Source organism: Trachurus japonicus, chromosome 14, assembly GCF_045865225.1.
Source record: "Trachurus japonicus isolate A0001 chromosome 14, Traja_1.0".
NCBI classification, from domain to species: domain Eukaryota; kingdom Metazoa; phylum Chordata; class Actinopteri; order Carangiformes; family Carangidae; genus Trachurus; species Trachurus japonicus.
This window is the reverse complement of record NC_140920.1, coordinates 4,304,630-4,319,437: the sequence shown is the minus strand read 5'-3', so window position 1 is coordinate 4,319,437 and position 14,808 is coordinate 4,304,630. Positions and strand designations below refer to the sequence as shown.

The 14,808-nt window shown below is 38.9% G+C and overlaps 2 protein-coding genes across 2 annotated transcripts; both read right to left on the bottom strand.

The window, feature by feature from the left end:
* Positions 1 to 1,403: 1,403 nt before the first annotated feature.
* Positions 1,404 to 5,770, bottom strand: LOC146974062 (matrix metalloproteinase-18-like). The gene is made up of 10 exons (XM_085797134.1): positions 5,655 to 5,770; positions 5,233 to 5,474; positions 3,649 to 3,797; positions 3,356 to 3,484; positions 3,112 to 3,273; positions 2,876 to 3,008; positions 2,626 to 2,759; positions 2,307 to 2,466; positions 2,087 to 2,190; positions 1,404 to 1,992 (listed from the first exon to the last, which is right to left on the bottom strand). The coding sequence occupies exons 1-10, from the start codon at positions 5,751 to 5,753 to the stop codon at positions 1,883 to 1,885; spliced, it is 1,422 nt and encodes a 473-aa protein (XP_085653260.1). The 5' UTR covers positions 5,754 to 5,770; the 3' UTR covers positions 1,404 to 1,882.
* Positions 5,771 to 8,152: 2,382 nt separating this feature from the next.
* LOC146974061 (neutrophil collagenase) lies at positions 8,153 to 12,314 on the bottom strand. Its single transcript, XM_085797135.1, has 9 exons — positions 12,111 to 12,314; positions 10,932 to 11,080; positions 10,692 to 10,817; positions 10,410 to 10,571; positions 9,757 to 9,886; positions 9,503 to 9,639; positions 9,262 to 9,421; positions 8,905 to 9,005; positions 8,153 to 8,293 (listed from the first exon to the last, which is right to left on the bottom strand). The coding sequence occupies exons 1-9, from the start codon at positions 12,251 to 12,253 to the stop codon at positions 8,160 to 8,162; spliced, it is 1,242 nt and encodes a 413-aa protein (XP_085653261.1). The 5' UTR covers positions 12,254 to 12,314; the 3' UTR covers positions 8,153 to 8,159.
* Positions 12,315 to 14,808: the final 2,494 nt, after the last annotated feature.

Sequence of the window (14,808 nt, the reverse complement as noted above, 5' to 3'; positions counted from 1 at the left end):
CCGGTAAGAGTCATGCGCGCTTGCCACTTGGCCAAAGGGACATCCCCTTGGCCAAGTGGCCAGGGCGCATGATCAATTGGGGGCATAGTGACAGGGACCTCAACTGTCACACGAGCATACAGTAGTTTTGTTACCAGAAATTATTGAACAGAATTATATAACTTAATACAACAAAAATAAGGGTCATTTAAAGGGATAGTTCAACATTTTGGTAAATTGGCCCATTGCCATAATAACTATAGTCTTAGGAGTAGGTTTGTTACACTCTGGTGGACAAGTTGTGACCTGCACATTCACCACGCTATGAGATAATAATGGAACGTCACAAGACAGAGTTGTTTTCGAGGTAAATTCATCCCAAACTGCTGATGCACGTTCCTGTCGGAGGCAGTTTTTCGGCAAGCAGTCTCTGTTTTTACCTCGAAAACAACTCATACGTTCCGTTTTAATGGTGAATGTTTTTTGTTTTTTTCAACCTTTATTTTACCAGGAAAGTCCCTTGAGATTAAATCTCTTTTGCGAGGGAGACCTGGGTGCACTGGTACAGCAGAAGCACCCTGGTCACAACTTGTCCATGAGAGCGTTTTGGAGTTGTTGGATTGTGTATTTGATTAGTTTCATGAGGGAAACCAAGAAATCCTATTAGACTCTGTAGCGTAGCTCTGAGCAGCTCACGACTCTGCTCCGCCGTTCTAAAAATAGCTTGCACCAACAATTAAACAAACCTACTGCTAAAACCAATTTGCCAAAATGTTGAACTACCCCTTTAAAAAAAATGTGCTGAGAGACACCAAACCCCCACCCAGCAGGTCAGGTCCTGATATGCTTATAGTAGTAAGATCATTACGTCAATAGCCACAACATGTCTTTTGACTGAGTGCTTGATGTTGTACTCCGGTGCTTCTGTGGTTTGATGTGGCCATTGTCATGTGTTGTGTGTGTTGTAGATACAAAGTTGGCTGACCGTTTTGGCATTTTGACATCACAAATTTCTGGCAACTGTCAATCAAGATATTTTTATATTCTGCATTTTATTTGAACTGGATTTATATTTGAGAAAGTGAAAGTATAGAATACAATTGTTTAAGATTGTGCATGGTGTTTTAATCATAATTTAAAAAGAATAATAATTAGGTGATAATAATATTTTTATCTGTATTTTTTTTTTAATCATAGACATTTTAGGGGACCCCATTTGAATTCCAGGCAACCCCACGTGGGGTCCCGACCCCAAGGTTGAAAAACACTGCCTTAACCCTTATAAACTGCTCATTACCACAAAGCAGTCAAACTCACTGTTAAACAATAACATCTAGACAAAATATACAATACATTTCTGTATTTTTCATTGAGGAATAGTTTATTCAATTTGACTGACCAGTGCTGAAAGTCAGTAATATATCAATATCCTGGTAAGCAGTACAGAGTGTACGTTGTTATTTTGATCTTCAGTAGTTATATAAAATAACAACAAAACATGGTTTCAAATGCACATTAACAAACTTTCACAAATTTGCTAACTTGTATAAAACATCATCTGGATTTACGTCACATTTATGTCAACAATTTGCATACACTCATAAAACAAAAATTGAGTAAAGTTCCACAGTTCAAGTTAATTAAAATGTATCAATAAATTAATAATGTTTAAAATAATGTTTAAATTAATTATTTTTCACAGATAATGGTGCAACAAAAATAGCAACAATGCTTAAACAGTAAAAACTGCTTAAAAACTGCTTAAACAGTTGAAAATAGATAAGGTGCTGTTTTCTGTAAAGGTGCAAATCCTGTATAAAGTATTAAATTATGTATTATGGAACTTTCAAGTCCTTATTGTTATTTAGAGGAGCTACACAAACTTCTGAGGCAATGACGTGGCCTAGAAACGGATGCAGCGCAAGAAGTAGTCGTTCCCCAGCAAACGGAGCATCCTCCCAGACCACAGGCTGTACTCAAACATGGAGGAGCCACTGTAGATGTAGGCATAACCTGCAGGACACAGATGTTACAGATGTTAGGCGGTATATTGAAATGTGAACATTTGAAGCAACAACAACAATCAACAACCTTGACTGTTACTCACCTCCATACTGGAAAGCTGCCGTCACCTTGCTGGTCAGTCCAGAGAAGGTCTCGTCCAGTCTCTTGGGGAATCCCTGGTCCATGGTCTTCTTGACCTCATCGTAACTGAAAAAACATGGTCAGAAATTAGATAATTATTTGATGATACATAATTAAAAAGAAAAAATCTCAGTCAACATAATATCTAAATTTGTTGGTCACATGATTTGATTTAAACACACCTGTAGTAATTGGCGCCGACAAAAAACAGAGTCTTGCCAGTTTCTGCATTATAGAGAGCAGCATCAACTTTCTTCACAGTTTCAGGCAGACCCAGACTGGAAATTGACTTAGGATAGCCAGGTAGGAGATCGTAGCCACTGAAAGCCCACACTTTGCGACCTGCAAGAAATTCAACATGCGTGTGATGTGATGTGTTGTAGAAATTAAAAAAACATATCAGTCAAAAACAAACAAACAAAAAAAAAGCATATTAGTTGATATACTGTGCAAACAGATTAATAATTCAGACATTAACGTAGTGTGACAATAGTACTATACCTTTAAAGAGCATGATACTGTCTAATTCTCGGCTCTCGTAAGCAGCGTCAATATTTACAGGTGCCTCAGGCCAGAAGTTTGTGATGAAACTTTGCTGAGGTTTGTCACTCTGGGGGTGGCCACGCCAGAGGAAGCTGAGAGCAGATATAAAAGAACATAAATTAATTCAGAGGCCAAAGAAAAACACTCAATAAAACACACAATATACTTCAGCATTCATATATTTGATCATTCATTGTCTGCAATATACCTGTCCTTGAAGAAGATCATCTCTCCTCTGAGGGTGGCAACAGCGTCCAATACCAAGGATGAATCACAGGCATCAGGGGTGGCGGGGGCAGTCGGGCCGGGAGGCTCAAGAGGATCCTTGTCGGGATTTGGACCTGTAGGATAAATAACACCATGAAAATCACTAGGTAGACTCATTTTTTGACCAAATATTGTTTGTGCAGAGAAACAGTGATAGTCCAGTCAGCTAGTACCAACCATAGAGAGACTGGATGCCTTTGACATCGTCCTGGGGCAGAACAAAGGTGTCGGGGTTTCTGTGTGAGTACATAGGGAACATGAGAGCACCGGCATCCTGAGAGTGAGACAAACCCAGAGAGTGGCCAAACTCATGGGCAGCGACCAAGAAGAGGATGTAGCCTGAAGCAGAAAGCACAGTTTTAGAAGTTAATTGGGGCAAATGAAATAAAGACATGATACTCCATATGTATTATGAACATACCCATGCGTGAGCGGAAGGTGAAGGTCTCATCATCATCAAAATGGGCGTCTCCTCCAAGTCCATCAGATGGGACGAAGGCATGAGCCAGAGTACCACCAGGGCCGTCAAAGGGGGAATTATCTCCATGGTCTGTTGAGCAAGAGATGTTCATGTCAGATGTTCAAAATCAAATCCAGATGCAAAGAATAAGCAGAAATAATGTGAAAAGTTTTTTTTCTTTCTTTTTTTTGTCAAATGTGATTCAAGACTCAGAGACCAAAGGCTAAGATGCATTATAGGACATGACAACTCACCTCCACGGGGAAAGGAGATCATGATGTCAGCAGTGCCGCTGTAGATCCTGGTGAACCTCAGAGGAGTGACGTTGGCCCAGACCTGCAGAGCTCTTGCTATAGAGTCATCCACCTCTGCCACTGACATGTCAGGTGTGTGGTTCTCAATCCTGTAGGACAGGGAAAAAAAGATTTAGATGTACCTAGGATATACTTATATATATATATAGGCGTGATCAACACTGGATTTTATTTATTTTTAAAGCTCTCACTGGTCTTTTACCATCTTATATCAATTCAATTCAATTCAATTCAAGTAGCTTTATTGGCATGAACAGAAACCCGTTGTTGCCAAAGCACTGCACAAACCACTCACAAATACATTTCAATATAACATATATACAGTACATATACACATCTCAATATTCAATAACAAATAAACAATATTCCATAAAACTACACCACAATATAATCCAGTACAATCAGGTACAAACAATGGTGCAAGTCAGGATGCTAAAGAGTCCCTCAGGTTGTGGCAAGCAGACACATACCTGGCTGCCAGAGGAGCTGCTGTCCCTTCTCCTAGCAGGACTGACATTTTCTCCTCTGGTGTTAGCAGGTGGAATCTTTTGATTGGCTTAGTTATTTCTTTAAAGTGAGAGTCTCTTATTAAAGAGTATTTCTCACAGTGGAGCAGGAAGTGCATCTCTGTCTCTATCTCCCCTGTGGAGCAGTGAGCACATAGTCGCTGTTCTCTGGGCAGCCATGTCTGTCGGTGTCGTCCTTTCTCTACAGCGAGCTGGTGGTCACTCAGCCTGTACTTGGTCAGGATCAGTCTTTGTTTTATGTCTCTAACAGAGTGGAGGTATTCGGCCAATTTATATTCTCTGTTTAGAGTTAAATAACAATTTAGTCTGCTTTGGGTTTTTCTTTTCTTTTCCCAATATTCTAAATATAAATCTTTTGATTGATTAATGATAATTTTTATTCTCTGGTGTTTTGAGGCTGAGCTGATGGGAGCCAGGTTACTGAGTTTCTCCATCAGCTGAGTGAGGGGGCTGTTTTCCGGGTTCAGCTCTTGGGTTTTTAATGTTTTAAAGGGAAGTGTGTCTTTTGGGCTACTATTTAGATGGTTAACTCGCTAGTATTTTTTAATGCAGGTCCCCATCGCACACGCTCAAAAGACTGGCTCACACTGCAGGTTCCCTCTGTCAACACTGAACTTGGAAAGACTAGTATTTCTTACTGTTGCACCTACAACCTGGAATTCTATGCAAAATCATCTGAAACTTACCTCACTTTTATCAATAGGGCAATTTAAATCCATAATTACAGCATATTTGACCTCTAACTGCTCCTGCTTTTAACTACACTTCTGTATTCAAGTTATGCTTATGTATGTTTGTTATGTTGTTATGAATATTTATGTATGTCTCAATTGTTTTGTCTTCTGTCTTTATATGTTCTGTGTTTCATCTCGGCTATATTGTAAATGAGGTTGCTCCTTAATATATCTCCGAGTTCAAATAAAGGTTATGAATGAATGACTGAATGACTTGCTTTGTCTGAAGTTGCATCCTAAAACGCATTATTTTAGTCACTCACCTGTAGGTAAGGCTGTTTTTCTGCCACTTGTATCCAGATGTGGAATAACCTCCAATCTTGGTGTCTGGTACGCCACAGCGAGGTTTCTTCATCACAGCCATGGTGTCAGCGTCCAACGTCCCGGTGATCTGGAGACCGAAGAATCTCTGCATCTCACTCAGCTTCTCATTCATTGGGCTGATCTCCCGTCTGACCCTTGGACCAGTCTTCTCTTTTAGGTTGTAGAATTTCTTCAGGTAGTTCTGCAAAAGAAAATAAGTTAGATACTACACACTGCTGCTGCTGGAATAAGAGGCCTGTTTCTTCACAACAGAGAATAAGCAGCTGAGCTATAATGTGTCTGTAATAATTAAATATTCAGAGACCTCTAACAACTTTGATGCAAAAGAAAATAAATGCATTCATAAGTGAAGCGAACAAACCTCTGCAAAACTCTCATCTTGCGGAGCGGCCTGTGGTCGAGGCATGCAGTAAACTGCGACTGCCAGGCTTAGTAGTAGGATCAGGTTGAAAGTCTTCATGTTTCTTTCGTCGAATGTGACTTGCCTGTGTTGCAGAGCTGCTATATAAGCTGGAGACTGGACATGATGAGTAACCAGCCCCTTGAGTCAGGGAATTGAGAAATACCTTCTGGATAATAAAGGAAATCAAACATTGCTTTTCTGAAGAAAAATCAAACTCGCTGTAAGCGTGATGGCATTGCACCTTTGCGTCACTGTAATAGATGATTCTCCCATTTGCATTCAATGTGGGAAATTTTCCATTCAATTACACTTAATCCGCTGGTAGACTGACAATCTGCAATGATAATCTCGGACAGTTACGGATATCACAGTCACTGTAAACTTTTATTTATGTTACCATTTGATGTAGAAATGCCACAAACTCTTTCTGTGGAAAACCTCTCCAATGATTTTCCAGCGTAAAAGTTCATCACCGTCACTGTAATGATGCAGATTATACCATGGTAATTATGTGATTACGTCAACCAGTTCACCTCCTCTAGTCAGCATGGTCCTATAGGCTGCAGAATCCATGTGTCACCACCATAACCACCAACCCCTCCCTGCCTTTCATGCCCATCGGAAGCGGCCTTCATCAGGTCTTGTTAAGCATTTCCATGTGTTTCCCAAATTCCGTGTTGTAAACTCTTTTCTTGTTTGTACACAACAACTGTTGCATGTCTGCCCGTCCTGGTTGAGGGATCCCCTCCTTTGTTTCTCTCCCTGTGGGTTCTCTAATTTGTTTTCCCTGTTAAAAGTTTTTCTTAGGAATTTTTCTTCAGTCGATGTGCGGATGTTGCCATAATACTGTGTAAAGCCTTTTAAGACAAACTGTTTATAAAAACCGTCACTACCAATAAATTTGCACTGCCTTGCCTTGCCACATGAGCAGCTTTCCCATTCAAATTCAAAAACCTATTCCTTATTTCTCTAACACCAAGAAGATAATCTTACAAAACTAGGTAACACTTTACAATAAGGGTCCCTTTATTAACGTTAGTTAGCACATTATCAGGGCCGTTGTATAGGGGAGGAGGGTGATGATAATTCTAGGGGCCCAGCGCCCAGTGGGGCCCACAAAACCCCCCAGTAGTCTAATCTTTATATGACAGAATTAGAATTATTCTGCTTAGACCCTGACTAATACTCATAGTAATGCTGCATTAGCATCAAAACAAAGTAGGCTAAATAAAAAATTATAATACGTACGTAGTCTAAGAAAAAAAGTGGAAAAGTCAGGGGGCAGGGGCCCACTTTAGTATTCTTTCAGGGGGCCCAGAATTCCTAGCAACGGCCCTGCACATTATTAAACATTAATATATTAACTAATGTATAATTAATGCTGAGTAATGCATACATAATGATAACTAATTACATTATTATGCTTAATAATTGATGAATAGATTAGTGGCTGCTGTGCAGCCGCTAATGGGGATCCAATTAAAATAAACAAATAAACTAACTTTGAGTAGTAAACATTAATAACTGCTTACTAATAGGCTACATTAATTAATGTGTTTCCTAATGTTAAGTAATACATAGTAATGATTGTTAATATATCTGTAAACAGTTAATTAATGCTTAATAATGTACTAACTAGCGTTAATTAAGGGACCCTTATTGTAAAGTGTTACCCAAAACGATAAATGTAAAATAATTCACTGGCTCAGCTCCCTTACAGGACAGCGTTTCAATAGCTATAGAGCAACATCTCAACTTTAAATCGGACACAACATCATGCCATGGACATTTCCCTCCCCGTAATTATTTGGTTTGTTTGTTTGTTTTACTTTTCTACTTTCTTTGTATGGTTTTATGCCAGAGTTAGGGTGGGGACATGTGAGGCCGGATGGGGTCAACCTGCCTGGATTATGGGGCGTCTCTCTCTCTCGGGGTGACTGTGGTTCCCATATTTTTGTCTCAAAAAACTGTATATGGGAACACTCACACATCACGGTTAATCACGGCTTTCTTATCTTTTTCGCTGTAACTCCCAATGGTTTGATTATAAAAAATAAATAAAAAAGTTTAATCAACTGCAGGTTGTTGTAATATTCCATCCATTCTTTATGAGTTGGAGGAACTCGGGAATGTGTTGTGATTGAAAACACATTTTTCATGGTGAAAAAAGAGTATCTTTGTAGCATTCAAGAAAACATAGCAGCACAGTGTATTATACAAAACCATAAAACATTTTAAAGGTTTTAAACCAAACACAAAAAACTGTACTTTGATACAAGGTACATGTGTCATCATTACAACATTGCACATTATAATGTAATACTTTCAACCACTTCCCTATTATTTATCAGTAAGTAAGAATATTAGGTTATGACTGTACTGTATGAACATGATGCCAAGCAGATGCACAGCACCAACATCATCCATTACAACTATGACAACATCATCATCTTCCTTTCTTCATCATCTCTCTGTCAGTGTTTCATTGTCATCCTTCCTGCAGTCCAGCATGTCGTTAGCAGGACTGGTTGAGACCACGCGTTTGGTGTTGGAATCATATTTGTAGTGGATATTTCCCTTGAAGAAGTGCACAAATCCTGAGGGGCATCAAGATCCGACATAATAACATATTAATCAAATATGTACTGTAATGCTTTACACCATTTTTAAAACATCATTGCTCCACCGCATACACTGCAAAAACTCAAATATCTTACCAAGAATATTTGTCTTATTTCTAGTCAAAACAAATCTCATTATACTTAAAATAAGACTCATCACATTAAAAGTAGCTTGTATTTAGACACTTTGTACTTATTTCAAGCATATTTTCACTTGAAATAAGTAGAAAAATCTGATAGTGAAGCAAACACAAAAACCTTGCTTTCACTGGCAGATTTTTCTACTTATTTAAATTGAAAATTTGTTTGAAACAAGTGAAAATGATCTAAAAACAAGAACATTTTTAGGTGATGAGTCTTATTTTAAGTGGAAAGAGATTAGTTTCGACTAGAAATGAGACATTTTGACAAGAAATAAGATAAATATTCTTGGAAAGATTTTGAGTTTTTGCAGTGCAGAAACTCCTTTTTAGGCTATTACCTACTTTTTGTTCCATATTTCATTTATTAAAAGTGCCAAACCACCTTTTTTGCTACTTTAAAAAAAAACTGAATGCAGAAAAAGATGGTATATTTAACTAGGCTACCTGTATAGAAGACAGCTGCATCAATGGGAGTTGGAATCCCAGGCCACAGCGTCTCTATGAGTGCTGGTGATCCCTCCATCATCTGCTCCTGATCATTGTATCTACATATAAGGGGAAAAAGGAAACAGTGTGAGATCTGTCTCTGTCTCCCAGACATGTAGCTCCTTGTAAATCACAGTGCTGACTGACCACTAATTGCTCTGCATACACATTTGCAGGATACTGTTGACCTGCATCTTTGTAGTTTGTTAGTATTACAGTCTGCTACTGACTAAATAACTCTTAAAGAAGTTGTAGGCTATATAACGCTAACGCTAAGGAGCAACCAGCTGTGGAAAATTGTGGGATTTCACGTACTTCCAACACTCGTGGCCAGTGAAGAACACAGTGTAGCGCTTAGCTCTGAAATGAAGAGCAGCATCTACAGATTTTATTCTGGAGGGGAAACCCAAATCTGAGATGTTTCTGGGATAACCTTCCTGGAGTGTCAGCTGCCTCAGCATCCAGTACTGATGGCCTGTAGGACACAAAACACTACTGTCACACATTTAGATACTTCACACTCACGATGGTTTTTAGGGATGTTTTATTATTTTACCTTTGAAAAACACAAGTAGATTTCCCTCCACATTCTGATAGGCAGCATCCAAGGAGGCAGGTACATTGTCTGGCCACAGACTGCTGATCAGAGTAAGTCCTGTCTCTTCAAACTGAGGATGCTTCCGCCACAAGAATCTGAAAAGGCAGAAAATGATCTCACACATAATTCTTATTACTGTTTGTTCTCATATCATTGCACTAAGGACATGAGAATCAAGTCTGTCCTCCTTCATACTGGGACAGTTTACATACCTGTCTTTGAAAAACAGGACTTCCTGTTGTAATTCTGTTACAGCGTCAAATGACAAATCTGGATCACATTTGTCAGGGGTTCTTGGAGGAGGCTTTTTTGAAAATAGCGAAGCAAATCTGGGACTGGTACCTGCAGGCAAGTCATATGAAAGAAAGGTGTCTTTTCACAGAAACAACAAGACCCTGTCATTTTGTTAAAGGTAAAAGGACTAAAGCAAAACATAACAAACAAAAACACATGTCCAATAGCCAACCGAAATTCTGTAACTCATATGGGAAAATAGATTTCCACATATCTCTGATGCTGTCACTTTATATAATGACTTCATGTTCTCTGGACATTTCATCACTATTGTGATGAAACATAGGCGGTTTTGAGCTGGTACAATACCGCAACAATTGACTGTGTAATTACTTAAGTATATTACTGTATGTGTTACTAAACTGATGTTTCAATATTTTACATGCAAAATCTATCCAATATAGCCTATGTCTGCACTCAAATGTGAATTAAACTTAAGTATAGCTACAGTCTGCCTTACAGTGTAGTCACAGCGTATGGTGCAGCTCTCACTTATGTTTGTCTGTTTTGCAACATTTCTGAACCCCAGTGGTGAAATAATTCTCCATCTTTTGATTGCAGCTCAACTCACCATACAGATGTTGTACGTCTTTGACATCGCGGAAGGAGAGCTGCAGCTCATAATTAGGAGCAAAGTTGTACACAGGGTACATGACGGCTCCCGGGTCAGATGAGTGGGGCAGGCCTATTGCATGGCCAAATTCATGGGCTGCCACAGCAAAGAGGTTGAAACCTTGAGCAGAAACACAGGTCAAGAGAAGGGATTCATGGTAAAGACAGGTATGCAACACAATTAACGTACATGTAAATATCCTGTAGTAATTTGATTTCTTTTTAAAAAAAGTTCTAGTACCAGTAGTATTAAAGCTCCAGTCTTCATCAGCATCAAAGTGCACATCTCCACCAATACCAGACCCAGGCAGAAAGGCATGAGCCAAGATTCCCCCTTTGCCATCAAACGGGGCTCCATCCTTATGGTCTGTAACAAACAGTGCAATTAACCTTTACATTCAGTGTGTTTTTCAGTGTGTTTTTCATGCCATGTGTCTGTTTCAGGATTTGCGATTTGTGAAGAGACTTCTCTAGACCTCACCGCCAATGTGAAAGGAGATGACAATGTCCGCCTCTTTCCTGCTTCGCTTGCGAAATTTCATGGCTGCGACGCTGGACCAGAGTTTCCATGCTGACCTGATGACTCTGTGAACCTTGGCGGCTGATTTGGGGAGGTTGGAGCCAGCTACCCTGAGAAAGGAATATAAAATGGTACTAGTTAAAGGCAGAAATGGAGGTAGGTAGGAATAAAAAAGAATCCTGCTGGCAAAATTATGGAGGAATGTTCCACAACATGATGATAATATCACTGCTTCAACAAAATGGAGAGATACCAGAAGAACAAAAAGTACAAGAAATCAATTGTAATCAAGCCCTTTTGAAATTTTTAGTGGTGGAGAGTAGCCTACATGGTCAAACTGGGAAAACAATTCAGGCCTTGACTACTACTACTGTTACCTTATACTGCATTGTTGCTGCTGGGTATTTTCTAAATTTCTGTCCTGGCATGTACCATGTGACAGAATGACAAATAAAGTCCTTGAATCCTTGTGTACTACAACTGGCTGAGGGACAGAGACTGCTTTACTGTGTGTTTTATGGCACCAGCCAACTGATGTGATGTGGCAATGCTCTTAACACAGGTAACAGGACACACTGACATCAGTGGTCAGTCTAACTATGATAGTGGGTCTCTGAGAGTTGAAAGTGCCATGACAATGCATTGAAAGTAGCTCTGTTTCTGCGTGACCGGTAAGTAACACCTGACAACTAACACAACTAACTAAAAAAAAACAAAAAACGAATTTCCTAGCTTTGCCAGGAAGTCAGTTTTTATTGCTCTACTTTATGTATTTTATTCCTGGTACCCAGAGGATAAACCCTATTGACTCAAGATCATGGACTATAATTTAATTTAATGGTTGTCTATGAAATTAGGTACAGGTCTTCACTTTGTTTGACACTTGGTCCTATACCTGAAATAAATACATTTCCATCAGTTTCTTCCATTAGGTGTTCATTTTTAAATGTTAGCTGGTTCCACAAAACTAAAATATGTAGGCTACCAGACAAACATCAGAAATGGGACAAAAGCCAAATAAAAACATGCTGATGCATTTATCTCAGGACACTGCAGTCTTACTCATTATTGCACTCTGATACAGTATGTGTTGTTGCTTTTTCCTAGGAAATCTCATCAGCAGCTGTGCTTATCTCTAACCTGTAGCTGAGGGTTTTTGTCTTCCAGCGAATTTTATCTTCAAATTGCTCCACATCTGACAAACCACATCGCGGTTTCTTCATCACCGCCAAAGTCTCTTTGGTCAGCTCTCCACTTGGCGGTAAACCAAAGAAGCGCTGCATGCCTTGCAGTTTGTCACACAGGTCAGTCCTCCAGTCGGCATCCTCGGCTGTGTCTGCACTTCTCTTCTGCCTCTCCGACTTGGAGTGGTAGCTGTAGAAGTGTTGTAGATATTCCTGAAGATGATAATTGAGTTAATTTTCAAAAAATTCCAGTAGCTGACACAACCAGATTGAGACAATTTGTAGAGGATAGATTCTCTAAGTGTCACATTAGTTGAGGAATAACATACAATTGTTCATGAAATGACAACAATCTTTAAACATTCCAAACATTTTCTTAAACCTTTAATAACAGTACGCTGTTTGAAAATAACCATGTAGGTGCCCATAACACACACACACAAGGTCTCCAGAGTCTGTAGCCTGCAGCTCTGCAAACATTTGCACAATCATTTCATGGCCAGATGTTTCTTTGCTGTGTTAACCGTAACATCTATGTCGGCTGAGTTGTGACAGTGTGAGAATGATTTGTAAATGAGCCCAGGTGAGATTTCTTCTGATATTTTTTCATTATTAATCGTCAATCTAAGGACCCCAGTACAGTGACTGCCTACTAAGAAATCTTTCAGTTTAAGGCTAAATCCAGTATGTGTATGTGATAAATTCGATTTGACTACTTCTGGGCCAACAAATAATAACTTAATTATTACAAAGACAGCACTTATAGGCTCATATTGAAGCCTATATGATATATTAAAGATTTATTTTATATATTTCTGAAATACAAACCCCTTTAATCTAAATAAATATGAAATTTAAAATAAGCTTTATCTGAGTAAATGAGATGGATTTCTGATCAAGGTAAAAGGACAAGCATTAACTTTCAACTCCTAACATACACTCACTCATTCATAACATATTGAATTTGAATACTGGCTTATACTCACAAAATTTACAGAAAATATTATTAAAATTTTAATGAACAGAGAAAATACGAAAAATTCAAATGTGTGATCTCAGTTAATAGAGATAGCATCATCATACTGTATTATTTTATTTCTTTTTAGAAAATATACATCTGGTAATTTTGTTATCAGTGTCATTAGATCCACTGACAATCATGAAATTTATTTTACTTGATAAAAGTTACATTTCACTCTGACTCTGTGTGGCTGCAGCCGATCATTACTCTGTCAGCTGTTATCTATGTGTCTGTTACCACAGGACAGTGCTGCTGCTTTGAAGACAGTCACTGCCTTGTTGAGAAGTGAGTCAGACGGAGCGTGGAGCCAAGTGAGACCTCATATCATTATTACTGCATCTCATTTTACTCCAGTTTAGATTTACCAAGGGCAGAAATATCCAACTAGGTAGCTAATTTGAACCTGTGCACTGAAAAACAATGAGTGTGTTCACAGAAAAACAGGCCTCATTAAATCCAAAACATTCAGCTTGAACAGAACTGCTTGTAATGCAGTGGTGGAAAAGGTATTAGGAGTAACAGGATACTACAATACAATACAATAAATCTTTATTATCCACCATGGTGGAAATACTATGACTATCATAAGAAAAAAAAAGAAAAAAACAAAACTATTTTTAAAAGAGAATCAATTACACCTCAAGACAAAAATGTGTGCCTGTTTAAAAAAGCCTAAAAGATGCTTTGGCTGTTTTGGTGTTATGTCTCGTCAAATTTGTTAATTTTGTTTAGCTTATGATACAGTATGTCTTGATTAGTGTCATGTGTTGGTCCTTTATGTTTTAATTTAGTCAAGTCACTCATGTCCGTTACACTGAGTAGATAAAGTAAAAAAGAAAAGAAAAGAAAAGAAAAGAAAAGAAAAGAAAAATACGAACAGGCTGTATTTTGAACCTTTTGAAATCATTATGCTCTGAATAAAAAGGATAAATACCTCTGCAAACTCCTGGTCAGCTTCAGAAGAACCAGCAGTTGGTTGTGTGTGCTGGTGGTCTGGGTTTTGGAGTGGAAAGCTCATCACGAGAGTCTGGCCGGGCACCAGAAGAGTCAAACGAATTAGCCAGAGCATCTTCATCTTCATGTTCCTCACACCGGCATCCCAGCCAGTCAGTCAGACTGTCTCAGATATATGTACATCTGCAGAACCACAGGGCTGTGTGCAAAGCGGTGGTGAGGACCACCTGTTAATTATATGTGGCGGCTCCTGTCCCAACAAGAACAGCGTGACGGGGGGCCTCGGTGTACAAGGGTCTCTGTTTTGTGTCCCTTCCAAGTGACGTCAGACTCGCAGAAAAATCAGACTTCTTTTTAACCTTCAAATTCTACGTTAAACTATCATCATGTTCATAGGAACTGGGGAACATCAACCTATTCCCACGTAACATCTAAAATAAACAAAACAAACAGCAGCAGCAATAAAAACAGCAGATGGGGCACTCATGTGGGTGGCAGTGATAGTATCCAGGAAGCTGCTCTTGTGTCAAGATTGTGATAAAACTTAAACAAAACAGGGTCCAAGGCAACTCTTCACATAAAAAGCCTTTATTTTACAGCTAGTTCATGATGAACATTAAAAACCTCACCTTTTTCTGGGCTTATAGGCTTTCATCAGGGCATATTCCCCCCATCCGTT